This window comes from Columba livia, chromosome 3, assembly GCF_036013475.1.
Source record: "Columba livia isolate bColLiv1 breed racing homer chromosome 3, bColLiv1.pat.W.v2, whole genome shotgun sequence".
NCBI classification, from domain to species: domain Eukaryota; kingdom Metazoa; phylum Chordata; class Aves; order Columbiformes; family Columbidae; genus Columba; species Columba livia.
The window spans coordinates 56,462,904-56,490,618 of record NC_088604.1 but is presented as its reverse complement, the minus strand read 5'-3'; the positions used below and the strand labels follow the sequence as shown (position 1 = coordinate 56,490,618).

Genomic DNA, 27,715 nt, shown 5'->3' with positions numbered 1-27,715 from the left:
AACAAACAAACAAACAAACAAAAAAAAAAAAAAAACCAAACCAAAACAAAACTGTGAAGAGCTTTTAGAGTTACATGGTCTGCCTTTGTTGTCCCAAACTATTTTTTTTTCATTATCTCGTTCAATTACTTTTTAAACCCATGTAGACCCTTACATTCACAACACTCTCTGGTAAGGAGTTGAATAGCATAACCACAAGGACAATTTCATTTTCTGTTTTCATTTGTTGTTTGTTTTCTTTTAAATCCATTAGCTGTTTGGCTCTTCCATTCACATTTGCACTTTTGCACTGCTTGTATGGAAAGAGGCTGTAACAGTGAACATTTTACCCAGATTCTGTTTCCTCACTAACAGTTGTAAAGACCTGAGTCACGTTTCTGCTCAGTCACCTCATTGCCAGCCTGAAGCCTCCTGCCATGCTTAGTCACTCTGTGAGCAGAGTCACTTCAGACACCTGACACCCCTCTCTGTACCTCACCCCCTTCCACCATGCCTGGTTTAAATGGGGGTCCCTTGGTAATCAAAATCTGCCTGTACCATCGAATTATACTGGACCAATAATTTATTTTCTGGTCTGTTCTCTACTTTTTAAATAATTTCAAATATTTGCTTTGTTTGCCACTGACATTTGAGCTAGTGTATTTATGTAACTGTTCAGCAGCATGTTGTTGCTTCATTCCTGAATGGTGATAGTCAACTGAGAGCCCCTTTTTTTCTATGTGAAGTTAAGGTATTTTTTTCTGCTTATTATTTCCATCCTCAGGTTTTTAGAGACTCTACAACAAATTCTGATAATAAATGGAACTTTTACTGCATGAACTTTCCTGTATAGGTCTCTTCATATGAAACTTATTCTAGGGTAGATATAATTATTGTACTTACTATATCATGACCTGCTCGTGATGTAAAATGCCTACAGAGATCTCACAGCAAATTTCCTAATGGAAATACAGATTTTATTAGCAAAAGAGTGGTTTAGCTTGTGTAGATTATACCTATTCCTCTCAGAAGAGTAAATTATACGAGTAGAAACATTTTTGCACCCGTGTCAATTTTTAGAACTGTGTCAGCACTGAATTTTTAGCCAGAATAGAAATTTTGAGAATAAAGTCAACAATCCCGAACGACATTGAGAGATGGGCAAATTTTTCTGCCATAGGATTTGTCTCTACTATCAGCCATATGGCCTGACAATGTGGATGTAGAAAATCTGATGACCTGGTTTTCATTTGGACACTACTATGAGAAAATAAGAATCTGTATCTTACCAAAAGCACAATAAAACATGTTGTAGGTGGTATGAGATGTCATGACATGCCATTTTTGTTTTACTGTGGAAAGTCCATCCAGAGGTCTCATCCACTGAGGGAGCAGAAAGGACGGTAATTGCTGTCTAGTGCTTAAAGGTAAGGACTACTGTGCCTGTCCTTCTAGATGATATTGTGTAGACAAAATGTAATGTCATTATGCTGACCTCATCATTGTTACTCTGTATATTCACTGAGACAAGGAGCATAGGTGTTCTTCTAGTAGAATCTATCCACCACTTTCATAGGAAAATTTCTTAACTCCAACCCCAGAAATGTTTTGTATTTTCATGCCTTATATTTTCAACAAATTGTTCTGTTTAGTTGGTATGACTGCAATCAGTATTTATGAGCTTCAAAGGCCTAACAAATCATTAAATATTATGAATTTTAAAAGTAGCTTTTTGCCATCCCAGTGTTTTTGTTCTCCAGCATAATTGTTCCATTTCCTATTTTCTGATTGTCCTCAACTCATCACATTTATATATATCTGGTTCACGCAGTCCCTGGGGTCCAGGCTGGAGAGCATGCCTTTGCATGGGGGGGTGGAGTACCTTTTCACATCCCAGGATATGCTGTTTCAGGTGTGTTGGATCTTGTTTGTCATATAAGAAGAGGTGGAGAGGAGTGTGGGGCAGGGGCAGCTGGAAAGGGGGCAGCTGCTCTCCTCTGGGCTTGCCATCCTCCAATGGCTGCACAAGGATCTCACAGATCCATATATATATGTACACACAATATATAGAACTATGCATATATATGTATATACAATATAGAAACCCACTGATATATATATATGTATATTAAATATGTGTTCACATGTGTGTATGCACACCTGTTTATGTATATACATATGTACAGTGTATTTGTGTATATATATTTTGTATATAGATGTATGTATATGTTTGTATACATATATGTATACGCTGGCATACCAATGGGCAGACAGGCAGACACACAGACACAGGTGGGTCCAGGACACTCCCACGCACAGCCATCAGAGGCAAATACCACCTCCTCGGAGGGCAGGGAAAGGGAAAGAAAGCCTTTTTTTTTTTTTTCCTTGTCTTTGTAATTGAGACAGACTTCAAGCACGAAGTATTAAGAGCCACCTAAGGTGCTTCAGAGCAAAGACAAATTCAGCTCATTATAAAGAGGTGAAACAGATGGGGTTTGCCCACAGTACGAGTAAATATGCGTTGGCCCGTTAGTCCTTGTGTTCATGCGAATAACTAACACCAGGGTATGATTTTCAATAGAGTAGAGCGGGTTGCTTTTGTTTCGCCCCGTCCCGGCCGTAGCGGGTCCCAGTCAATGGGACACGGTGGGGGACCCGCCACCCTCCCAGCGAACAAAGGAAAATCCTGTTATCGTCTCGCTGCTGGTGCAGCAAGCGCCCGGCATCCCTGCCTGGTCAGGGCAGGTTCCCCTGAAAGAGACACTAAATAATTGATGAGAATCGATTGCCAGCGTGGATTGGGAAGGCAAACAGGATGCATCCCTTGCATGCAGCCTGTTTCTTCCCGTTTGCTCTGTAATCCTATTCTACCATGTGCAGATAAAGGGACGCAACTCAGCCTTCAGGCCTGGGCGGGGTTCTTGCCGTTTAATCTTTTCTTTTCTCTTCCCTTCGCTGCTTTCCTCCCTCCCCTCCCGCCCCCCCGCTTTCCGTCTCCCAGGCCCAGTGAGGTCAGCTCATGAATATTGCTTCATTTTCCTGAGAGGCTCTGGCAGCGCCGGGTACCTCGTGCGCGAGTGCCCGTCTCTCCGTGCATGCATTTCGCCAGCCCCGCGGCAGACAAAGTGGTGGTGAGTAATGCGGCTGGTTTAGATTCAAGCCTTTTTCTTTCTTTCTTTTTTCTTTTTTCTTTTTTTTTTTTTCTCTCCAAAACGGAATGATATTCGGGATTCAGACACAACAAATCCACCAGGTATGAAGGGGGGACATGCGAAAATCCTCTAACGCCTTTAAAACCCGGACAAAAGGCAAACGCCCTCCCCAAACTGAAGGCGCGGTTGCGAATTGGGATGTCGGAGAGGGAGAGGAGGGCGGCCGGCGAGGGAAAGGGGGGCCGGGGGAAGCCCTGCCTGAAGCCCCAGGCAGCGGAGATCCCCACGCTGTCGGGTGGAGCCACCGGACCTTTATCTTTTGTTGCTGCCTTTTATTTATTAATTTTTCCGCCTGGGCAGCTGTTCCCGACTGGAAAACCTGCGGAGACGCCACGTCCTGGCGCCACGTGGGTTTGCCTCTGGAGATGAGGTCGTGTGGCAGAGTTTTGTGAGGACAAGGATTTCGGATTTGGGCTCAAACAGGGCTTTAGCTGTGCCAGTTAGAAGAAAAAAAAAATCAGCCAACTGAACCGTAGGCGATAGCCGGTCCTGGAATTGGGGGCAGGCACAGTGCGGGTTGTGTTCCCAGCAGATCGCAGCTGAGCCTGATGACTTTGCTGCATGGAAACATCCCTAAGAAATACAGGTATAGTGTAGTCTCCCGATTATCGTATTTATTTAATTTTGAACCTCAGGTAAAAGGAAGAGTAATGAGCAAGATACAGGATCTGAGCTGAGCCTTGGATTTTTGCAGTTTCTTTTGGTTTGGATTTCAAGAGTGACATTTTGTACCTGTACAGCTCTGAACAACAGCAGTTTGGGAATTCTGGTTGTGGACAGCTAATAGAGATGCAAAGCAAACATTTTATGGTGGTGTGATAAAAGTTAGTCCCATGTTTCCTTTTTACTAATTCATACTCGGGAAGTTTCTGCCAAATTGTGTTCTTTTGAGCATTACTTTTCAGCATATTGTTTATAATCAAGGCGGTAATGACAGTGCATTTGAGAGGAAACCTAGTGTCCCTGCCAGTGAGAGCAGAGCAAACAGTTTTATTGTCTAGTATGTTCCAGGGAGTAAACCAATCGTCAGAATGTGGTGTAATGTCTACATCGACTTTGTCAAGTTTGGTTTCTATCTTTATTCTTCGTTCTAGTAGGGAATGGTTAGGCCATATTCTAGGAGGGAATCGTTAGGCCGTGTTAGGAGTGCTGTCATTTCTACTTTGGCCATGTTTTCCCTTTAAGGCCAGTTAAATAAAGGCTGTGTGAAAACAGCTTGTGTATCATAGCCATTATTTTCAGAATACATTAAGGAACATCTATGCACCATGATATGCCTTTTAACAGCCCTTTTTAAGGATCTTTTGTGACCATGAGAACTCTACTTTTGTCACTACAGGGGGAAATTGCCATCTGAGCACTGGTCAGTGAATACCACATAGTATCTTGCACTGGGTGAGGCTGTTTTGAAAATCTGCTGGGGTCATTATGCCTCAGTCATATGTCAGTATAGCCAGTAGCAAACCTGAATCATAATCATCATAAGTCCTGACAAATCCTCTGGAAAACAAACTGGGACAAATATTGGTTTAGAAGATGATTGAAGGGCCCCTTTTCCTTTATGATTCTTTATTCCTGTGTTTTGGGGTCCTATACTTGTCCTGGAAGAGTCCCTCTCAAAGCTGAAGGGAAATCTGCATCCACGTGTGCAGCCCTTTGTACAGCAGCCTTTCCCCACTTGGCTGTGACAGAAACCTGGAAGAGCCCTCTGAGGAAACAAACAGGTGCAGTAGTAGCCTAGACTGGTACTCGGTTTGGTAATGCAGATGAGTGAGAGGGAAGGTTGTGTATGGATGGACATTTAACTGTGAGTTGGCAGCCCGTAGGGGAAGGGCTCGGCGTCAGGGGGGAAAACGTCCCTTAACGCAGGTGGAGTGGGAGCTGATCTCAGCCTCAGCCCTGCAGTGTGGACTCTCTCCCGAAAACCACTCCGGAGTGACGCCGGGCTTTAGCCTCTGCCGACAGGTGGCCCGCGGGGCAGAGGCCGGGAGCAAGCGGGTCACTGCGGCGGCAGGGGGCGGGGACGCTGGCCGTCGGCGTGGCCACCGAGCCCGTATCCCCGCCGCCACCGGGCTGTCCTCCCCGTCACCACCCGACCGTCTTCTCCGCTTCTCCTCCCCTAGTTCTCAGGGCGGAGGAGGAGGCGGAGGACGCCGCCGGTGATGGACGTCTTCCCGAGATAGCCGCCGCCATGAGCCAGCCGCCTGCAGGGGGCGCCCCCGCCGCCGCCGCCGAGCCTCGCCTGCATCCAGAGGGCAGCAGCGGCAGGAAGCAGCCGCGAGCCTCCTCTCCGGCCAGGGCCCGCGATAACCCCCCGCGCCCGCCGCCCACCGCCGCCGCCGCCGCCGCCGCCTCCCGCGTCCCGGCCGCCGCCGCCAAGGCCGCCTCGGCGCGGCCGCCACCGGGCCAGGCCCCCAGAGCCTCCCGCGGCCGCGCCGCCGACAAGCCGCAGCGAGGCGCAGGCCCTCCGGGAGCTGTCCAGCCCGGCGCCGGTGCTGAACCTCCGCCCGCCGCCGCCGGGAGAGCCGCCGCCGAGGAGCCGGGGCCGCGCACCGCTGAGCCCGCCGCGCCGCGGGCCGCCGAGGAGGCGCCCCCTGCAGGAGGCGGCGGCGGCGTGGGAGAGCGGGAGGGGGCGGCGGCGCCGCAGCCGCCGCCGCCGCCCAAGCACTGGCGGGGGAAAGCGGGGCGGTCTCCGCTGAAGGGCGCGGGGGAGGCGGCCCCGGCGCCTCCATCTTCCTCGGGCGCGGGGAAGGGCCGCGGCGCGGCGGGCGGCGGAGGGTACTGGAAGGAGGGATGCCTGCAAAGTGAGCTCATCCAGTTCCACCTCAGGAAGGGGCTGGCGGCGGCCGCCCAGATGCAAACCAAGGGCAGCAACCACAGCAGCAGCGGCAACGCTTCCTCCTCCTCCTCCTCCGCGGCCGCCGCCCCGGCCGAGCCTCCCCCGGCCGCCTCCGCCTCCTCGCCCTCTGCCATGGCGGCGGCCGGGGCGGAGGGGCTGCCGCAGGGCGAAGCGGGAGGTGGCAGGAGCGGCGCCCCCGAAGGCGCCCTGAGTCCGCAGCTGCAGGAGGAGATGCAGGAAGAGATGGAGAAGCTGCGGGAGGAGAACGAGAGCCTCAAGGTGAGGGGCTGGGGTGGCGGTGGCAGCAGGGGGGACCGAAGCTGGGGGCGAAGAGGGGGCTGGGGCCGGGCGATACGGGGCAGGCGGCCTCCCCACCCCCGCGCCAGCAGACGGCTTCCCCGCTGCCGTCTCCCGCGGCGCTAGCGCTGGAAGCACAGTTAAGATGGCCCTGTTGGCCCTGTCGATGTGTGCGGGCGCTGGCACTTCCCTGCTTCGTTGCGGTGCTTTTAATGAGCAGGGTTGTATTTAGGTGGTGTTCCTGCAGGGAGGAGCTCCATTTTGGCCACCTTCCCGTATACATTCTGACATTTGTGCTTTTAACCCACCTGTTGTGTCCCTGTCCCCTTCTTGCCCTGGTGCAAGAATGAGATAGATGAGCTGAGGACGGAGATGGATGAGATGAGGGACAGTTTCTTTGAAGAGGACGCTTGTCAGCTTCAAGAAATGCGCCATGAACTGGAGCGAGCCAACAAGAACTGCCGGATCCTTCAGTACCGGCTGCGCAAGGCTGAGCGCAAGAGACTTCGCTACGCCCAGACCGGCGAGATCGATGGCGAGCTCTTGCGCAGCATGGAGCAAGACCTCAAGGTACAGATGTGAGCAGATGTCACGGGGAGGGACCGCTCAGATGGAGACACAAGCGTGCTCTCCATCCTCATGACTCAGGCATTTCCATCCGTTCTGTTGTACACTGTGCGCCCAGTGCAGCTCATAGGATAGCAATGGCCAAGCTTGGTGATAGAAGCCCTTCAATATGTAGGCAGGCTATTTTCAGCTTTAGCCCAAGCATTTTTTGTAATGATAATGTGCAAGAAGTGACTCAAATACAAATTAGGACCTGGAAGTTTTGGATCTTTGATGATGAATGCAAAACATACCCTATCACTGCAAAATTAAACCAACCTCACTGAGTTTTTCCATTGACTTTGAGGGATTTACTGTATCCTTTACTAAAGATTTCAGAGGACTGGTAGATTGAATAATTGCAGAGCAGCAACATGAAATCCTGACTCCTTGGTGTCAGTGGAAAAACTGCTGTTATCTTCAGTGAAGGTAGGATTTTCCACATCCACCTGAAACCACACACATCAAATTTCAATGTGTAATCAACTTTAATTGATCCATAACATCTGAATGAACCACAGCCCATTGTTGAGGAAAAAGTTTCAGTCCTTGTTTAAAGGTTGTTGTTGGTAAAATATCCATCATCTCCATTCTAGATTGGTCCAGTCACAGAAGAAAAACCGTTTCTTGCACTAGTTGAAAGTTGTTTAATTTCTGCTTCCATCTACTGAACTTTGTTAAGGCTGATACTTAATCGGGACTCCTGAATTTTTTTCACTTGATAGCTCTTCCTACATTACTGATGGAAGTACAGACCTCTGTTTAGGACTAGTTACCTGTGTAACTAGTAGCTATGTACCTATGTCCATTCAGTGGGCTGCAGTTGAAAATACTAATTTAATACATGAACAAGAAGAAGGTCATTCTTAAACTTCTTTCTGATAAGTATGATGGATTGAGAGTCTGTTATTCCCAAGCCTGGTTTGCAGACTTGGATAATTTTTTTCTGAAAATTTTCCAGCTTATTATCATTCTTATTGAAATGTAGACACCAGCCTAAGATATGTTTCAGTATTTTTCTCACTAATGCCATTTAAAATTCCAATATATTTCTCTATATTTCTGTTTGATATTCCTTTCCTGTACGTATTCGAAACCCACATTTGCTGTTGTGGCCATGACAGTTCTGTACATACAGCTGTTCATGTGGCTCTTGACAAAGCAGAGTCTTCCTGGTCAGAAGCAAAATGACCCCTTTGTCAGGGGTCAGATGGAATTGCTGATCAAAGCAAGGGAAATTTTGCACACTCAGAATGATGCTTAGGTGAACAGTTGAGACACGCACATTTGCAGACAGAATTTGAACGTGAGCCTTCATGTCCCAAGTGAATATTGTGATTTCAGCTTATAGAACGGATTTATTTGTTGACTCAATGTTATTTTGTATTAACAAGTAACACGTGCACAGGGCGTGGGAGAGAAATGGTAAAGGCACTTCTGGTGAGGTGCTCACTTGCAGCAAACGAGGTATCTGCTAAGGCCTTAGGTTAAGCTGGACAAAGGGCTCACTTCAGTTAGGATTTCTCCCATGTCTTTCCCAATAACAACACAACTGAGTATTTGGAAAGAAATAGTGTTTTTGCAGAGTGTTCCCACAGATCATTCATGTGTTCTGCTTTGGAGTAGGGATGAACGTCTAATGCCAAATTTTTGCCTAATTGAATTCTGCATGCTGGCTGACCATAACTGTAACTCATGGGCAAATCCTTGGTGGTCCCAAGTCCTTTTCTGAAGAATTTATATCCAAAATAATGTCTATTTTGCACAAGTAATATATTAGGGGACTTAATCCTTCAGAGATGCAGTCTTGCATTTAGCTCTATTAAAATGCATCTTGCATAAGTGAGTCCTGTTTCCAAAATGATCTAGAATGCTCTGCAGGATTTTTCTGCAATAACTGACACTCCACCAAATCTTGTTTCAAAAGATCACTACCAGTAATGATCTTGTTATTTTGTTGTATTTACTGACTCAGACTGTATCTATGGACCGAAGACAGATTCTGATAGGATGCTGTTAAAAATGTCCCACAAGATTTTCCATTTACTTTTGTTGGACAATCAGATGAGCAGTTCAATACTGAGTGTAGGAGAAGACATGAAGATGTAGCCCTGTCATGTGATTCACAGCTCACCCTGCAGTCTTTTTGGAGTATGGTTATAACTGAAATTCCCCTCCACTCTCCTTCTGTTGGGCATTGTGTGTCTTGAGTGTGCGTGCAGTGGGAGAGGTTATTGAATGATCTGGCGCTACACTGCAGTGTTGTATCTGTAACTCACACACACTGGGTTTCTTGTCAGGGAAGGCTGAGTCACTAGCTGCTGCCGTTTTCTGATAAATCGGATTCTTCTAGACTGCTTGCTTACAATTATTAGTTTTTTCTTTAGAGTTTTAGTATGTCAAAGAGAGCTCCTTGACATATAAACGTAAAGACTGTTCTAGTGAAAGCCATAAAGGATAGCTCTCTGAGCTGCTCTAGCTAATGCTAAGAAGGATTAATTATACTTGCCAATGTTCTAAAAAAAGCAGGAAATTAGGCTTTTCAAACTGTGTGTCAAAATCACCATCATAACAGTGATTAGTGTACATTTAAATATTTTTGGTGCATGATTATAGTTTCTAGTGGTTTCACAAAATTCAATGAGAGTTGCTTGAATGGCAAAATTCTTATTACTTTACATGAAGAAGAGGAATTGGATCTTGACTTTTAAGTCTATTCCTGTGAAAATGGATTTTTTGTTTTTAAAAGCAAAAACCTTAGTGTTCATTTTCGTTTAAAATATTGAACATCATTTGAGTGAACATAAGATCAGTAAGAACGTCATTTGTTCATATTTTACTCTTTAAATTAACCAATAGTAGTAAATACTAGATATTTAGATTAACTGTCCATGCAGGAGAGAGAACTAGCAGGGTCGAAATAAAGATGTGTCTGTTTGTGGTCCTCTACAAGGCACAGGTAGGGTAGGTCTGAAGAAGGTGGGCCCTGATTTTAGGTGCTTCTGCGTGTCAAGAATTTGAAGTGCATGTGACTTAGTGCACTGAAAAACACAAGCTAGCAGTGGTTGTGAGAAAACAGATGCTGCTCTGTCTACAGGAATAATGAGGGTTCTGTTTCACTGTTGACATAACAGAACCTAAGAAGGAGTTGGGGTTTAGTATCTAATATGGTTTTCAGTGCAGGCCATGGGAAGATTATACCATTTTTTGAAGGAATCAGCTTGAATTTTGCATCATTTAGAATTCTGTCTGTGGATGTCCTTGTCTACAAGTTTCCTTTTATACCACTTCCATAATTAACATGTAAATGGTTGCTTAGGCACTAAGCACTGCAGCAGTAATTTTTTTTAATTTTTCTTCTGAAATATCATTTCATTTAGGTTGCAAAAGATGTATCTGTGAGACTTCACCATGAGTTAGAAAATGTGGAAGAAAAACGTACTGTAACAGAAGATGAAAATGAAAAATTAAGACAGCAGCTTATAGAAGTTGAAATTGCCAAACAAGCACTACAGAATGAACTGGAAAAAATGAAAGAGGTTAGTGTTGTTATTTATTGCTACACAAAGTAGTTGAATTTCTCAAATTCTTATTGCTGAACTAACTGGTTTTATTCCTATAACTTATTCTGGGGGGCACAAAATATGGCAGGCAAAAGTTGAAAGTTGCAAAGGGTGCTGAAGTACAGCTTGAGGATTGGGAAGCTGAGAACAAACTAAAATACTCAGTGTTTCCTAGGCAAAACAGAAACCAAACTGTGGCTTTGCTTTTCCTGTACGAAGAGGGAAATATGGAGCTGAGTAATAGAGTTCAGAGGCTTTGAGACATTGTAGTTGCATTAAGATAAACAAGAAGAGCACTGAAGGGAGTGGGAGGAATCTAACTTTGCAGATGATGTTCCCCACAAGGTTTTACAGAGATCAGAATTTTTCCCTTGCTAAGTACTACTAGGGAGCAGCAGGCAAACTGAGACTGGGGGTCGAGCCACCTCCCCATCCTGTTGGCTCTTTTGGGAGTATTGGAGAGTGAGAGATTCTACCTGGCCTTTCACTCTAAGCATAATTTTACATTATACCTAATTCATCTTCAGAATTACTTCATTCATCATTATATAGATACAAGATATTGTGCCATTAAGTAAGCAGAAAATTGTGTTACAGCCGTAATAGCCTGGCTGACAGAGATAACAAAGCACACAGTAAAAAGAGAAACTGTTGATGAAGAATGACTTCTTATAACAGATTTTAGAAGCAGCTATCCACTTAATTGTTTAAAATTCAATGAATGCCACTGATTTTCACTTTTGGTAATATTCCCTAGTAGGAATGCCATTGTCTACTTTGATCCTGTATGAAGCAGGAGAATGTATTTCAGTTGTTAAGAAAGGCAGGGAATTTTCAATTGTATGTAACTTCCAGTATTTTTAGGAATGGCACGTGCTCACTTTAAGTGATGTAGAATGAAAAATATTCTTATGTTTTCTTTACAGGAACTGAATTTCAAATATGTTAGTAGAGGATAAACGTGTTTTTTTTCCACCTTCTGCTGCTTTCCCAGATAATTGCACATTTGGAAAGAGCATGAAATCTAAGACTTATTTAGCTTCCTTTTCCTATGCCTGATACTTTCTTATTCTGTTTTCACTCTGGTTTCTGCCATCAAATATGACTCAGTTTCTAGGACCATCTTCTTTATGAGAGCATGATCTTTCTGTAATTATCCTTATGACTTCTTGTTAAGCTTGGCTTTTCTCCAAATTTTCCATTATTCTTGTCCGTTCAGACTCTAGTAGCTTCCCATGTTGCATCCTTTCCTCCTGCTCTGTGATAGGTTGTACCAGAGTAAGCTTCTTTTGCCTTGCTTCTTCTTGTGGATCTTCAGATTACAATGAGCTGTAGTGGCAATTTAATAGCTTATGCTCTTTAGGAGCTATGTATCTGCAGGAAATTAATGCAGTAAGTAGTCTGCTTCATCTCTGTCAGCAGTAGTCACTTTCTCGTTATCCTGATTCTTCCCTTTGGCTCACTATGCTGAACTAGGGGTTCTGCTGCTCTCTTACTGCTTTTTCCACTTCTTTCTTTAGCTTAAGTGTTTGCAGCTTTCTGTCTTTGCCCTTGGTATCAACGGAAAGATACTTGAGACTCCAGAAGAAAGTGTCCTGTTGAAACTAGGGGCTTCTCTACGCGATACTATTTTAATGAAGCTGAAACAGATGGATGATTCCCATTGGCACAGAATGGGGTCTCTGAGCCAGGATGGAAAAATGAAGTAAGACTCTATGCCAGAGTAGAGGTGGAGTGGACAAAAAGTCAGAAATATGTCCGTATACTGAACTGGAGAGAAGTGCAATGCCCAGTCATTTTATGAGTCATCATAGTTAGGCAAGAGCTTTCATTTACATATTTCAAACAGGCTGCTGAGTGCCTTTCAGTAGGAGAAGGATGATTTTCAGGCTAGGACTTTCATCACAGCATGGGGCAAGTTGGGGGATGGTTGTGGAGGTGCAAGTCAGAGAAAAGCAAGTTTGAAGTGCAGCCAAATTATTATGCACTTTGCATCCAAGGGAAGGATGCTGATGAAGAATACTAATTCTTACAAATTTTAAACTTAGAATTTGTGAAGAAGCTATGAAAATGTTAACATGAAACAACCATGAAAACAACCCAAAGCACTCTGAAGTGCTTTAGAATTTTTCTGTGGCAAATACCTTCTCTTCTTCTCTGGCAATTGGAGGTTTCATGCATCTTAAATGTCATTGTCAGATAGTCATAATGTTAATTTTCTGTTTGCTTGTGAATTATTTCCTTCAGTTTCATGAGTTTACAACCTTTTCTCATTTCAATACAGCCATTATAAACAATGGAACCTCCTTCTTAAGAAGTTCTACTCAGCATAAATAGGAATGCAAAGTCAAGACCTTTTGTCTGGATTGTGATTTTCACTTTATTGAGCTTAGAATTAATGAGACAGTTAATCTCCAAAGACAATGAAGCATTTTTATTTTGCAGTATAATAACAGTCCTCAGAGTATATAATGTCTGATTTCTGTGCTTTCATGACATCAAATATACTGCAAAAACACAAACCTTCCAATTTTTCTTAATAACTATGTGTGTACAACTGCCATGGGAAATTTGTTCTCCTTTTATAATGAACAGTGTGAGACAGAGAATGGTTAAAAGACTTAATAGAAAATGTTGGAGGCAGAAGCATAATTTTGTGTCAGGTAGTCTCTAGAGCAGGACAAACGCCAAACATCTCTTCGTGTAGATTCTATATTGTTTTAAAAAACACTGTAGACTTGAGTACAAGCATATATAAAAGATAAATGCTAGCAGATGTTTGTGCAGAGACAAATCTAGAGTTCTCCAGTGAATATTTGGGTGAATATACTCTTGTGAATGTATTTGTCCATTAATATAGGGACATAGTTGCTGTTTTCTTTCTTGGTTTGGAGCTTTTGAAAAAAATAATCAAGATATATTCCATGACAAATGGAAGTTGTTGTTGATGGCAGCAGAAGCTTGCAAACATCAAGGATCTGGAAGGGTGTTCCAGCAAAGCATACATTTTCTGTCAGTTAAATTTACTTTCAGTCCTCCAACTTGCATCTATTTCATTTAATGTTAGTCCTGCGTACGTCCACATAAAAACACAAGATTTTTAATGTGCCTTGTCAATTCTTGGAATTTGTTTGTAGCAACTGCTGCTAATTTCCTCTTGATTATTTGTTATTATTAATTGTAATGCTTTTTGGGAATCTGAAAACAAATTAGAGAAATTGTTTCCTGGGAGAAAGATAAAACAACTGTAGCTAGATGTATTTTTTTCAGATGTAAAAGATTTGTTAAATAGCTGGAGTCTTTAACGTGTTCATTAATTTGTTGGTTAAACATTTGTTAAAGCCTAGATAACTCTTTTAGAGCTTTTAATGTTAATAATATGAACTAAGAATTTATTCATTTGCTATAGCTACATAGGAAACACCCAGTTAGTCATGCTTTAGATGGTATGTTGTGAGACAGATGAAGTAGGAGGAAAACATGATAGGTGTGTCGGACCCCAGGCTTTACAAATCTTCACTGCAATGCGAATATGTAATTGCAGGAGGCACACTGTTTTTCAGAAACATATGTCTTTATGGATAGAAATAGATTGCTCTCTTAGTGCTCCAAACTGGGCAGATGCAAGACAGCTCTGTTCTTACAGCTGTATTAGGGTGTCAAGCCACCATTTTCTTCTTCTAAACATAAATTATTAGCCCAGTATGGAGCTTGTGACAATCAGAGATGTCTTTTGTCCTGTCAGTTCAGGCTGCAGGCAGAGGAGTTTGTGCCTCTGTATGCTGGTCTGTGTTCTGCTGGACTGGTGCCCGTCTTGTCAGTCAGTCTGGTTTGTACACTGCATGGAAATGGGAGAAGCCAGCAGGGAATGGGAAACTAGGCACTGGAGCTGGGAGAGGAATCTGAATTCTATTCCTGATTTTGATACTAACCTGCTGTGGGACCACAAGAAAGTAATTACACTTTTCTGCTTACTCTTGCAACCTTTGCCTGCCCCGTTTATGCACAGATTAGCTCTCCATACATCTCTGAGTGCTCAGGCTGCACAGAAATCAGGAGGGTAGCTGGAAATTTCACAACAAAACCTGCTAAAACCACCCCCCTAAAACCCAAACCAAATCAAAACCAACCAACCAACCAAACCCCCACAAACCACCTAAAGAACTCACAATAGCAAAACACCTCCCAAAAAAACCCCAACAACAAAAAAACCCAAAACAAAACACAAAAAAAAAAAACCCCAAACAATCAAAACAAAACAAAATGGAGGCTGTGAAAAGAACTGGTAAGGGAGATCCTGTCCCAGTCTCCTTGATCACTAATACCAGCTTGCCTGCTACATCTCATAAACAAAAATCCACTCTCTCTCCTTTCTCTCAGCCCTTTCTTTCTCTAAGCTGCTTCTCTTGCCATTTAAACACAACCACTTATTTCCAGTCTTTCTCCTGTAACTCACAAAATCTCAGATTCTCCAGATTCTCTCTTTGTCTTGATCCTGTTTTTGTTTTGTGTTTGTTTGTTTGTTTGGTGTTTGGTTTTTTTTGCAGTCTTCTGTCTTCTAAATCACAGTCTTGTCCTTCTCCATACCATCCTCTCCTTCCCTGCATCCTTCCAACTCTTCTTGAGTGTCCAGTCTCCTTCCTGGATTTCGAGTCTTTTTCAGTTCATTTCCCTCTTACTCTACCCCAACTATATTATCCCCATTTCTTAGTTACTGCTTCTGTGTTCTGCAAAATTAATCATTTTCCCCTGATTTTTCCACTCCCTTATATAAATGTGTACATGTCCTTGGTTTGTTCTGTTCCTTTCCTTGTTTTCGAGCCTCAGGTCTTCACTTTTGCATCTGGACTCAGAGACATGAAGGATCACCCACTGTGCTAGGAAACAGCAGCTATGTCACTATGAACACTGGAGAAAAGGTTTCTGGTTCTAATGCCTAGCCTCAACTTTATCTAGACCTGCATGAAGCAACAATTTGCCTTCTGGGTTGGGGTTGGAATATAATCTGTCAGCTGGAGAAAATCTGCAGGTTGGTGGCTGGGGTTAGAGAGGATGTGATAGTTTGTAAATACAGAATTTTAACCAATTTAAACTGGTAAACTCCAAGAAATGATTACATGGTAATGAGTAGGAATGGAAGATTTCTGAAAGGTTATGGTTTGGCAAGTTGATGACTTATCCTTAGAGAGATGCTTGGTGTGGAATATCTGCAACATCTAAAATGTGAGGTTGTAAGAAACTGGAAACAAGTCTCCTAATGAGTGGTGGTGTGCAGCATTTCCATTAGGCAAGGCAACCATATCCAACAGCAGCATTACAGTTTTGGATGCCTTCAGAATCAAAACTTTATTGACTGCTATTTGTCTTAGTCCCTTCTCTGAGGACCTTAAGCTTCATCTCATAGTCAGGGCTGCCAGTGCTACCATTGGCCATTGAACACCTGATCAATGCTTCCTTATTTGCAAGAGTCCATTAAAGTGAGTCCCACAGCTGACTTGTTTATCGCCTGAGAAAAAAATTGTTATAAGTCCATTGCATAAATCATGTGACTTCCAGTTGTCTAAAAACCACTTCATCTGTTCCCTCTTATTCATCTGATGGTCTGTAGAAGATACCCCAAATGATGTCACCCATGCTTCTCTGTCCTCTGCCTCTTACCTATAGCTCATGGCTGGCCCGTCACCTGTTACAAGGCAATGCTACATGCAATTGAACTGCTCTTTTTTGTAATACACAACCCTTCTTCCTCACCTTTAGAGTTTTTGTCAATCCATGGCTGCACTACAGACATTGTAAGCTATCCTGTCATATCTCTGTGATCCCAGTGAAGTCACAGCTCTGTAAATATCCGTGGTTTTCTTTCTAGCTTCTGTCTGTTGCCCATGCTGCATGCATACAAGTCACTGGAGATGGATACTTGGTTGTACTGCTTTGAAAGGGCAAGTTTGAGTCTTTTCCATCATATTGTCCCCTCAGTGCTTCCTAATTGCACCTTAGGCTTCCATTTTGCTTCAGAGTTTAAGCCTCAGTTCAAATAGCTGGTAATGGAGGGGGCAGGGACAAGGTAGATAGAGAGATGAGATGCTAGTACGCCTGCTGATGCAGCCGATCAGCTTCACAGGATCAGTGTAGTAAGTGATACTCTTCAAGTAAGTACAGTAATTTACTTGCTCCTGGCACCAGATGGCAGCAAGGGAGGATTTAATAAGTCTCTCACAAGCCCGGTTCCCTCCTGGGTCTTTTGGAGGATCCAAATACCAAGTGTATCAGCAACACTTCTACTAAAAGTACCTTTAAGCAGATAGTCTTTTGTGATCTGGAATCTCACTTTGCTGCCTCATGAAAATTCAGTATGCTCTGGTGGAAAGAACAACAGGTTAATGAGGAGGCTTTTTTTAAAAAGGAGATGAGAAACAAGTCTCTGCCTGTGTTATACAAGAAAAAAGCAAGAAATTTTTCTGTCTTCAAGAAAGGCTCAGGGATTCTCTAAGTGCCACATCCCTGCAGATGCACAACCCCCAGTTGCTTCTGTCAGACTTGCTTATGTGAAATTCTGTTACCTTTAGTATCCTGCCCAAATATTTTGTTCCTTTAAAAACAGTACTCAGCAGGGATGCTATTCATCATCTGTGAGGGTGTGATTCTGGCATCTTTGCTCAGAGCACAGTGATTTCACAGTGAGCAGGATAAGCAGAGTTTGCTTCAGTTTGGTTCTTTGAATATGAGAAAATAATCATTATGCAGAAAGAAATTGATCTCAGTTACAAAATCTCTTATAGTAATACTCTAAAAATGTCATAAACAGAAAAAAATATTATGTGTATTTGAGAAGCAGTTTACACTTAAACCTCATAAAATTACGTTTTAATTATGTATCAGCCATCAGAAATTCACATGAGCCATTTGCTTAAAGAGAGTTTATCAAAACTGAAAATAAATAGCCTGATGGTCAACAATAATGCAGTTCAAAAACATATGTAATAAATAGTGAATGATTTCAAAAGAATAATGCTTCATAAATATCTTATTGTGAAGAGGTTTTTTGAGTAAAGATGCCTGGGGGTTAGTTTTTTCAGAGAGTAATTGAAGCTGGTGTGCTGCTTTGTGGATTCCTATTGAATTGTCTTAAAATCTGCAATGATGTGTAAGAGGAGTGAGAGGATTGCTTGTTAATGGAGAAGTAATAATGAAAGAGTGGCAACTGTAGTGAAAAAGAGAGTATTTGGAATATGTTTGAAAGAGAAAATAGTTTAGCCATCACAAAATAAAGTTTAATCAGTTCTTTCAAACCTGTAAACATAATGCTGCTAGTCTAGTTTGATGTGGGCATAAGGGTTTCTTCCTTGTGGCAAAATGTTACTTTGTTTTCCTTGCTTTCTGTGACGGGTATCAGTGGCCTTTGATTTGCAAGTTCTCCTGTCAAAGTTGTTACGGATACTACATACAGTCTCCAGGTAAAATCAGAGTCTCATTGCAGTAAGATCTATTTTAAAGAGAAAAAAAAAAAAAAAAAAAAAAAAGACCATCTTAAACAAAAAAAAAAAAAAAAACAACAAAACAACAACAAAAGAAAACAGAAAAACCCCAAAGAAAGAAAAAAAACATAACCAGCAACTAAACAAAAACCCAACAAACCATCTAAAAAACAAAAAGCCCAAACAAAACAAACAAACAAAAAAAACAAGCAAACAAAAAACAACCTAACCAGAATGGAGGCACAGGATAAGAGCTGAGCTTCCATACATATGGAATCTATGTGTTAGAGAAAGGACATGAGTCCCTACACCCTGGTCTTAAGTCAGCACTTGTGACCTTTCTTTTGCTTAGAGCATTCTTCTCAAAGTTGTTCTTTGCTACAGAATTGCTTCTGTTAGTAAAAAACTAGATTTGTAAAGTAAGTTGGGCTAAGGAATAGGTCCACACACTGACGAGAGATTGCTAGCACACCCCTTGGATGGTTTTTGGCCTGGATCAGCTACCACTGCCTCAGGGCTTGGGTAAGATTTGAGGTCTAGCCTGGGGTAGAGCTCATTCCTGATTGACAGTTTGGATGCTGTCTGGCTTGCTTGGGAATAAGCTGTAGGGAAGTATAGCTGTATTGTCACTTTAGCTGAAAGGAGACCAAGTTGTGCGGTGGCAGTTGGTGTCGAGTCCTGAGAACAGTCCCTGACCCTTTCATTTATTAGTGTAAAAACTAGGCAAAGGGCCTCTGGCTTGGTATGGAGCTGGATGAGATGGCAAATGAGACCCAGAATAACAAGTCCAGTCCATTGCTGCCATGTGAATTCCCGCTGCTGAGAATTATTGGCAAGAAGTAATCACCAGCAGTGAACCTCTGGGCACAACCAGATCATGAGTAGGGCTGTGGGTGAAAGCCCCACATGAAGCTCAGCAGGGTATCCAAAGCTTATTAACACTCAGGTTTCTGGCAAGACCCCAGGGGTCAACACTTGGCCAATTGTGTTTAGCATCTTCATTACTGACCTGGATGAGGTCAGCAGGACAAGGGACGTGATCCTTCCCCTCTGCTGAGCTCTGGTGACACCACACCTGGAGCGCTGGGCTCCTTAGCAGAAGAGAGACATGGACATACTGGAGCAAACAAGGGCTGTGAAGACGATTAAGGACCTGGAGCATGTGTCACATGAAGGGGGGCTGAGAGATTTGGGACTGTTCAGCCTGGAGATGTTGGGGAGCAGCAAGGACTGGCAGCTCCTTGCAGGATGGGCAGTTCTGGGGGACAACATGGCTGGGGGGGCATGTGCAATCAATACTAACCAGGAACAAGGACACCAGGATTTAGATGTTTGTTCACTACAACCCAGAGGTTTATTTTTCACTTACCACAGTTTTCATACTATTCAGAAATGCAAATCTCTGCCATTTTAGCAGATTCAGGTTTTGATAACACTACATAGTTTAGAGTTCTAAGAACTGCCTTTCTTATTTTGAAGTAAAGGGCAGTGTATTAACATTTTAGATATGCAGGTGTGCTTTTCTGAAGTGTTTGGTTTTGCTGAGATGTTTTCACATATTATGTGATTATTTTTTTTATTTTTTTTCCCCACTGCTAGTATTAACAACAGCATAAATCAAGATGCATAGAATTAGGCTTGTGGATATCAATTCTATTTTGCTTTGTCTGACCCTAGTTGTATGATTGTGTTAATTAACTTTGGCTATCTCAGCGATGAATCCAGGTTAGGATAATAACTGACCTCTTTGCTTAGGTCACAGATGAGTACTTGCACTTAGAAGGTATTTGCCATGCATCTGTTTCTGTATGTGTTGTGTGTAATGAGAGGCTCTGTAAAGCATGACTGATGATGACATCCAACTAGTCTAATTACCAAGCATGTTTTATATTACAGGCTTGGCTGAATAATTTTAATTTTTACAGATGCTATCAGTTTAGATCTTTGATGAAGTGATTAATTGGAAGCACCAGTAACAGTGCCCTAGGAAGAGTTTTGAACTGAAACATTGCCTTGATGATACACATAGGTACACTCTGAGGTTCATTTTCCTTGTGGCATGCTTCTAGCCGTATTGTTGTTGAGCTCCCAAACTTTGGTCAGGTTTCATGCATTCAGAAATTATGAGGCCAGAATTGTATAATATGACCAACCAGTCTGGCTTGCTGAACAACATGGGTCATAAAATACTCCCAACTATTTTATTTGAACTGATACCTACTTTTCAGAAAAGGGTGTTGGTCTGTGTTACAAACTGACAGCTGAGACAGTCTAACACATCTCTTCCTGAACTGTCACAGGAACAGTTACAATTTTACACCTTCCTTCTCATCTGAATTTGCTCAAAGCTAATTACTAGCCAGGAGATGTATGTTCTTACTACCACACTAAATTAATGAGTCCAGCATCAATGTCTTGATTTTTTTATTGTTGTTTTGTTGTTTTGTGTTATTTGGTTGGTTGGTTGCTTTGGTTTTTTTGTTTTGTTTTGTTGGGGTTTTTTATTTATTTATTTTTAAATCTTCAGGCTTAGGGTTGATATCATTTAGCCATCTGAAAATTAAGCATTTAACCTAAGTTAGGCATTTGGCTTCCCTCAAAGGAGAAAGATGGGTACTTCTTGGAAGTGGTTTATTCCACTTGTCTGAGGGTGGTTTGGTTCTATGGAGAGGCACATCCCTTTCTAGCTATTGCACAGGGAACCTCAGTTTTGACATCTACGGTGTGTTTCAAGAAGATGGACTCAATTTGAAATCACTGCCTTTTGAAATTAGGTCCATCTTTTTGAAACACCCTGTACACCTTAAGACTAAATTAAGCCTTTTGGTACCAAAATTACATTTGGACATTATTTCAGTTAATTATCCTCTATAGCTCCATAGTCTTTTTCAGAGATGTGGCTTTTCAAGAGATCTCTATTCTCTAGGCTGTTTTCCTATTGTCTTAGCATAGCTTTCACTCCATTTTCTTACATATGTATCTTCATATTTAGTCATATTAAAACAGATATTATTTGATTCCACCAAGGTTTCTATCAATGACCATCCTTTTCAGTATTTAACATTTCTCCAACCTTTACTCTACCTACAGTCTTTATCTAATATTATTTTATATTTTTTCCAGGCAGCGGCAAAAAATGCTAATTAATGTAGAACCAAGAATTGATTCTTGTGTGACCCCATTCGGATGGCTGTGGCATTAATCTGCAGGTGATCTGCTGGTTCAGTGACATTTACAATGAAGAATCAGATGTTTGCTCGTGACAACTAGTTAAAAATGTGTCCCAGTGATCAAATATTTATAATGAGCTGAAGACTGTCAATCTTCATATCGGAATGAGATTTTCACATTCTTAGCAAAGGGAGCCTCTAAGTAAGAGACTTAAGTCAACCTCCACAAGGTTTTAACCCAGTCTAAGAGTCACAGCCCCTTCCCTTGCTGGCAATAAGCATTTCCCTTAAGAAGTTGAGCAAGTTTCATTTAGGAGAAAGAGGTAATTTGGAAGGAAGAGGCCATGGGTCTTCTGAGCCTTTTGTAGTCTGTGCAGCCTCTAGACACTCTGCTCCAGACAGCACTGTAATATTCTCCCTCCCCTCATCTCCATTTTTGCATGACAGAAACACCAGGAAAAGTGTGGGGTGCAGGCTTATGGTAGAGCAGTTTGGTACCAGACGGTATGAGAAAGGTGGGTGTGGAGATGTCCAAACTTCTTGTAGCCTCCATGGTTTATTTTTTCAGAACACCTTCTTTAGATGAGCTGCTCAACAAAACTTAGACCAAAACTTGGATTTGGTTTGTGGCAGGATCACGCTGGCATAACTTAAGATCACTGCAGAGTCTGATCCTCTGTTTTCAATAACCTAAGTTCCCAAACACCCTTGAAACTTGCCCATATGTTGTATTACAGAAAATATTTTTCAGCCAGTTTACAAATGACTAGCTTTACATTAGAACTTCCCCAGTGAACACAGACAAAAGAAGAGACAATGAGTAACAGAAGACGCTGTCGTAGTCACAGGACACAGAGGTGATTGCTGGATGGATTTCTTTCCCCTGTTAACAGAAAATCTTCTCACTGCTCAGGCTTCTAGACCAAGTGCAGATCAAAATTTCTCCTGCCTGAATTATTCTTAAATTTTTGCATCTTCTCAAACTCTAAAATCTGATTTTTTTGGTGAGACATCCCTGTAACTGGACGTGTTGACCAAGGTGCACTGCCTCATAGGGTGAGATGCAAAGCTCCTTTCTCTGCTGTGTGCCTACAAACCTACAGAGAGATGTGCATTTTCTTGTGAATACAGGGGAGGGACTGTAAGAGGTGTCTGTGCATTTAATACAACTCTTCAATATGAAAAAAGCTTGAATGCAAATGTACACGTGATCAGCCTGCAACTTTGCCAAACTGGCTGCTGTATACATTTCCAGCGAGCCATGTAGAGGTGCACATAGTGTGCAGAATAATTCTTCATTTCCTTCTCATTACTTTTAATTTTCAGACTAACATTTTTTTTGTCAGTATATGGGAACTACACTGATTTATATATATGCATTTTTGTAACCAAGGCAATGAACCTAATCTGGTTGCTCACACTTTGCCATTCTTCTGAAAATTTATTTGGAATCTTTTCTGAGATAGTCTTCTAAGACAACTGAAAACCTCTGAAGGTGATAATAGGCATGAGAAAGAAAACGCTTTTTAGATTTGGCAAAATCTCATTTGTATTTAATACATAGTTGCCATATTCATGTCTGTGACTGTGATTACTGGTATTGTTATGTGGTGGTGTTTTGGACTATGTTAACACACTGTCTGTCGTACGGGGAGTCTCAGATAAAGGCTGGGACAGTGCATTGTACTAGGCATTGTGTACACCCTGACAAAAAGACTGACTCTATTTTCCCAAAAAAAGGACAGATAGCTGAGCTGAGAAATAAACAGCAACTTAGGAAGACCTAGGAAATAGGTTTAATTTGCATCACTTTGCAGCAAAATACCTTATTCCTGCACTTTGCCTCCAAAGGATGCATACTGTTCTGAGATTTGCTTTTGCATTTCAGGATTAGGAGCTGAGTGTAAGCTGATTGTGATCTCTGCCTCTTTAATGAGGCCCAGTTGGGTAGTACTGGGGAACTAAGCACATCTAGCTCTTCCATCTTCTGTCAGGTTCAAATGGCAGGAGACCTCTTGCCCTTCAGAGAAGTTGCCTCTACTGTTTTATGATATCCTGCTAGATGAGAGAGTGTGCAATCTCAGAAAGCAAAGTATTGGAGTTTAGCCTGCTATTTGACCAGGTCATATGGAGAGCTTTGAAAAGGCAGCTTTCATCTTCTACTGCTAAGGATATTTTTCAAATAAGAAAAAAAAAAACAGAAATGTAGTGAAAGCATAAATGTGCTGCTTCATTTTATGCCTTGCAAAGGATGTTTTTACCTGGTTATACCACAGGGTTTTCATTATTTACTCTAGCACTGTGGTTTCAGTTCAAAATGCAAAGGGTTTCTCTAGGTAAAGTGCAAATGTTGTGTATCTTTTACCTTCTTTTATTTTTTGTATTAAATTGGCAAAGGATCTGAAGATGATAACCAAAATATTTCATAAGTAAATGCAAATGAAATAATAAAAATGTTGGAGGGCATATCCTCTTATGTCTTCTGCAATATGAAGACATTCAAAAGACTACATAAGAATTATTTTTCTCTCTAGGGTGAAGTAGTAAATATTTCTTTTGTTTTCTATCATTCCTCAACAGTGTTTTCAAATACGCCAGTTTTAATATGAAGAAATCATTGCTAGAGCTAGTAGGGATATGCTTAGTGTTTGCTTCATGGATGGGGTGCTGTGTTTCTTTGCTTTTCACTTATCCTCTACTTTTCCTTTCCTGCCTTAATCTTGCAAGCAAGTACAATACTGAAACACTCAGGACTCTTCCTGCTCTTGAAGGGGCTGGAAGGGCTAAAGGATTGTATGATTCTCTGCAATTGTGTCAATGAGGCAGTGTCTTGAGTTTGTTGCTGGCAAATTGCACTTTTAGAGTTGCAGAATAAGGGAGATATTTTACACACAAGGATTTTTTTTTTTTTTTGAGGATAATATATATTTTTGATTTATCAAAATGGGTAGCATCCATTTAGCTTTTTCTACATATTCTGATACACTGAATTAGATTCAGTGGCAGTAAACTAAAAAATCTGTCTCGCATCTGATTTGATCCAGCTCCATGAGCTCGCTGACCTTATTGACTGAAGGGAAAATGCAGAGAGATTCTTAGGGCAAATTTCCATTTCCCTGGTCATAGTCACTCTGTGCCGAACAGACGCAAGTTGGCGCATCCCAAAAGTTGTTCAATATTCAGTGACTTTTCAAAACTGTAAAGATGGTGGTAGGTTTGCTCTGATTTTTGCAAGTTCTGCAGACCTGTCACAGGAGTTCGGAGGCAGGTAACCGCAACCGTGTACAGTAAAGTTGTGCGCAGATGAGAAGGTTCAGTTGCAGATGTAGATGTTCAAAAAGGTGCACACCCTTTGCCTTATGCTGCTCTCTGAAGAGGAATGAGGGCTATTTTGGGGGCCCTGTGCAGCCATAAATCCCTTTATATATCAGGAATTCCTCCTGTGGTTGCCTACATTAGGTCTTGGATCATATATACCCAGATGAGGCTTGAAATAATCAAACATAAGTGCCTTGAAAAATCTTGGCATGTTTTGCTTAGGTCTTCTTTATTAATTGCTGAGAGATTTACTGTAGCTTAAGATCAGGTAACAAGAACCAAAGTTCATTTTACAGCTTTCCTACTCAGTGGAGTGTGATGCTATTATTTCTGCATTGTGTTATTCTCAGAGTAGATTTCAGTTCTTTTTACACCTGAGAAGAACTGAGCATCACAGGTGGTGTTAAGACCACACATTTGGCTTGCAGTTTAGGTCTGGCAAGAGAAGGATTATACCATCTGGTCTTCAGAAGTGCTTAGCATCTCCAGCAAGACATTGGATAAACTCCAGTGGAGGTTACCTGAGAATTGATGCTGCTGAACATTGCAACAGAATTGCCCATTGTGTGTTGTCCCATATGTATATAATACAAGCATTATCTATGGTCTTATCTAGATTGTGGAAACTCCTCAGCATTGCCAGAACACATATGCAGCCCCATGTGTGCTGACTGCAGTGGATGCTGGAATAGTCAGGTCAAACCCAGTTTTACCTCCTAGACTTTCAGATGTAAGCAGAGATTATACAAGGTAATGATAAATGCCCCAGTTACTGGTCTTATTATCCCTAGTGCTGTCTAAATATTTCATTAGTACTCAAGCAGTTTAGCAAACTCCCCAATGTAGAAAGAGCATTATATGCATTTTTTGCTTGTTTTCTCCTGCAGATGGGTAACTTGGTTTGAAGTTATTAAAACCATAAAGCTGTCTGGTGAGCATTACTGATCAGATAGTGCAAAAGCAGTCTTATGTTTGTTACTTTTACCTTTATCTTTGTTTACACATAATCTTTGAATAAACTTAATATGATTTTCTGAATTATATAGAAGAAAAATTATAATCAGTGGCGATACATATGAGGAAGCTGCACCTCTGAAAGTTTAACGCTCTATAAATTTGCCCATTCAAAAAGAAAAACAATGAAAAAACCTTCCACATGCACATGCCATTTCTGCGATAGGATAGCTGATGGGTGACCATAGAGAAGGATAATTTTGTTTGTAGACTGGATCCCAAAGTTGTTTGGTTTATTTTTAAAGGAAAATTAATTCAACAATTTTTGTGTCTTTTCTGGATCATTTTAGAATTTCTTGTTTCACATCTATCCAGATATCATAATTAAGATGATAATGATCTTTTGTTTGGTTTTGTTGTTTTGTCTTTTGAGCATTCAGTGTTTCTGCAAGAGGCATAAAAATTTTAATTCTGTTTCTTGGTGGATCCATCTGTGAATTTTAGTTCTGATTCTGAATCTGAGGTAATTTTTCTAAATTTTGGATAACACTATAGTTAATTTAAGCAGAAAGCTTAATGAGAAATAAACTCTTGTGGTTGCTCACATTTATATGTGAGTCCTTTCTAGGGCATTGACTTTTCCTTTGGAGTGAGCAGTCCATGAGCTTAGTGTTTCTTATGGGGATGATCTGCAGAGAAAAGAAAACAATTGGTACCAGTAGGCAAATAGGGCACAGGATCATTATGTACAGCATACTTACTTGCTGCACTCTGTTCCTTGGGGATTATGGACATGTTTTAATTCCCAGTATATAGAACTGGGTGGCTTTTAGATACAGCTGGTTTCCCTGGCTGGTGCAGGCAAATGCGTGTTTCTCAGAGTCACAAATGTTTCTTCTATCAGAGAATGATCTCAGAGGGAGATGGTCTTGGTTATATCACTGCTCTGCCTCAGGGCCTTCATTTTACCTGGGAAACATAAAAACTGGAAACAGCTGCATGTGACATGTTATGTATGAACATATTCTCTCACTCACTTTCCTCTCTCCTGCTGTTTTCTTGATGATCTGTACTGACTACTGACAGTGGGATGGTTGCAGTTGTTTTCTACTTGCCCACTAACGAACCTTCTACCATCAGCAATTACGAGATTTTTGCTGGATGTGCTAGTAGGCTTCAATTCCAGTTCCTCCTGATCTAAAAGCAGGAGTTTCTTTTCCACTCACTTTGGCTACATAGCAGATGAGAAGACACCAAAGAAGTTTGCTCTCTCAGTGGTGCATACATGCATTTGTGTGGTGCTGTTCTTAAGCTAATATGCTTTGTTTCTCACTAGGACTTCGTAGTCCAAGCAGTTTTAAATTGTATTTACTTGAATATGTTCTGAAAACAGAACCAATCTAGTGACAAGGTCAATGTGTGAGTTTGCACAGAGTTTGTCTGCAGTGTTCAGCTACGGAGGTGTGACCACAATACACTGCAAGCTTGAAGCCCGTGGATGGGACACAGAGAGAGGTTTCCTTGTAGATGTACACCAAAGTCAGCTGATGGATCTCAGTGACACTGTTTTATGTAGCTTGCCTATCACAAAGGGTAAGGCCACATGTCTGGCTATATGCATCATAATGTGCCTTGGCCTCATTAGAGTTAACATAAAATGGGCAAGACTGAATCTGGGTTTCACTGCTTGCCTCAGTTTCCCTACCTGTAAGTTACCACTTGGCATACCTGCTTTCTTACCTCTCTTGTCATGTGTTAAGCATTCATTATGCACTAGTCGTAATATGTGTTGAATTAAAAAAGGTAAGACACTGGTTAAACCCTCTTCTTCCATCTGCATTTGGTATCAAGGATTACAATAAATTAATTCATTGATAGTTGCATTTGACTTGCTATGTTTTAAAAGAGTGACTGAATTATACACATCTTTAGTGAAATATTCAGTGCATCTCGTTTTGTTGTTGTTGTTGCAGCAATCACTGAAAAGAAGAGGGAGCAAAGACCTACCAAAATCAGAAAAAAAGTCACAGCAGACACCAACAGAGGTATTTTGTAATAACAGTAGCCTGGTTTCTCATGTGAATGCTTCAGAGACACTATGGGAATGATATACATGATTTGTAGATTTGCACTTTGCTTGCTTGTTTGCTTTCCTCTTTGTTTTCCTGTATCCTGTGAAATGGAGAGCCTTTACCCCAGATCTGCAGTCAGACAACACCATGTCAAAGATCATCTAAACAAACATCTGGTCCTGCAACAGAACCCACCAGTTTTCATGTACTCTATAGTTTAGGGAAAA

General features: G+C 41.8%; 1 protein-coding gene across 5 annotated transcripts in view; it reads left to right on the top strand.

Moving 5' to 3' along the window:
- The first annotated feature begins 2,966 nt into the window (after positions 1-2,966).
- The window catches only part of MTCL3 (MTCL family member 3), a 27,847-nt gene continuing 3,098 nt past the window's right edge, over positions 2,967-27,715 (top strand). For 3 of the 5 annotated variants that reach the window (XM_065056874.1, XM_065056875.1, XM_065056872.1), the window contains exons 1-5: positions 2,967-3,113; positions 5,318-6,312; positions 6,676-6,900; positions 10,317-10,475; positions 27,390-27,461. In XM_065056874.1, the coding sequence (XP_064912946.1) occupies positions 5,386-6,312; positions 6,676-6,900; positions 10,317-10,475; positions 27,390-27,461 (1,383 nt within the window). In that variant the 5' untranslated portion in view covers positions 2,967-3,113; positions 5,318-5,385. The other 2 variants (XM_065056876.1, XM_065056873.1) reach the window with 2 other exon arrangements.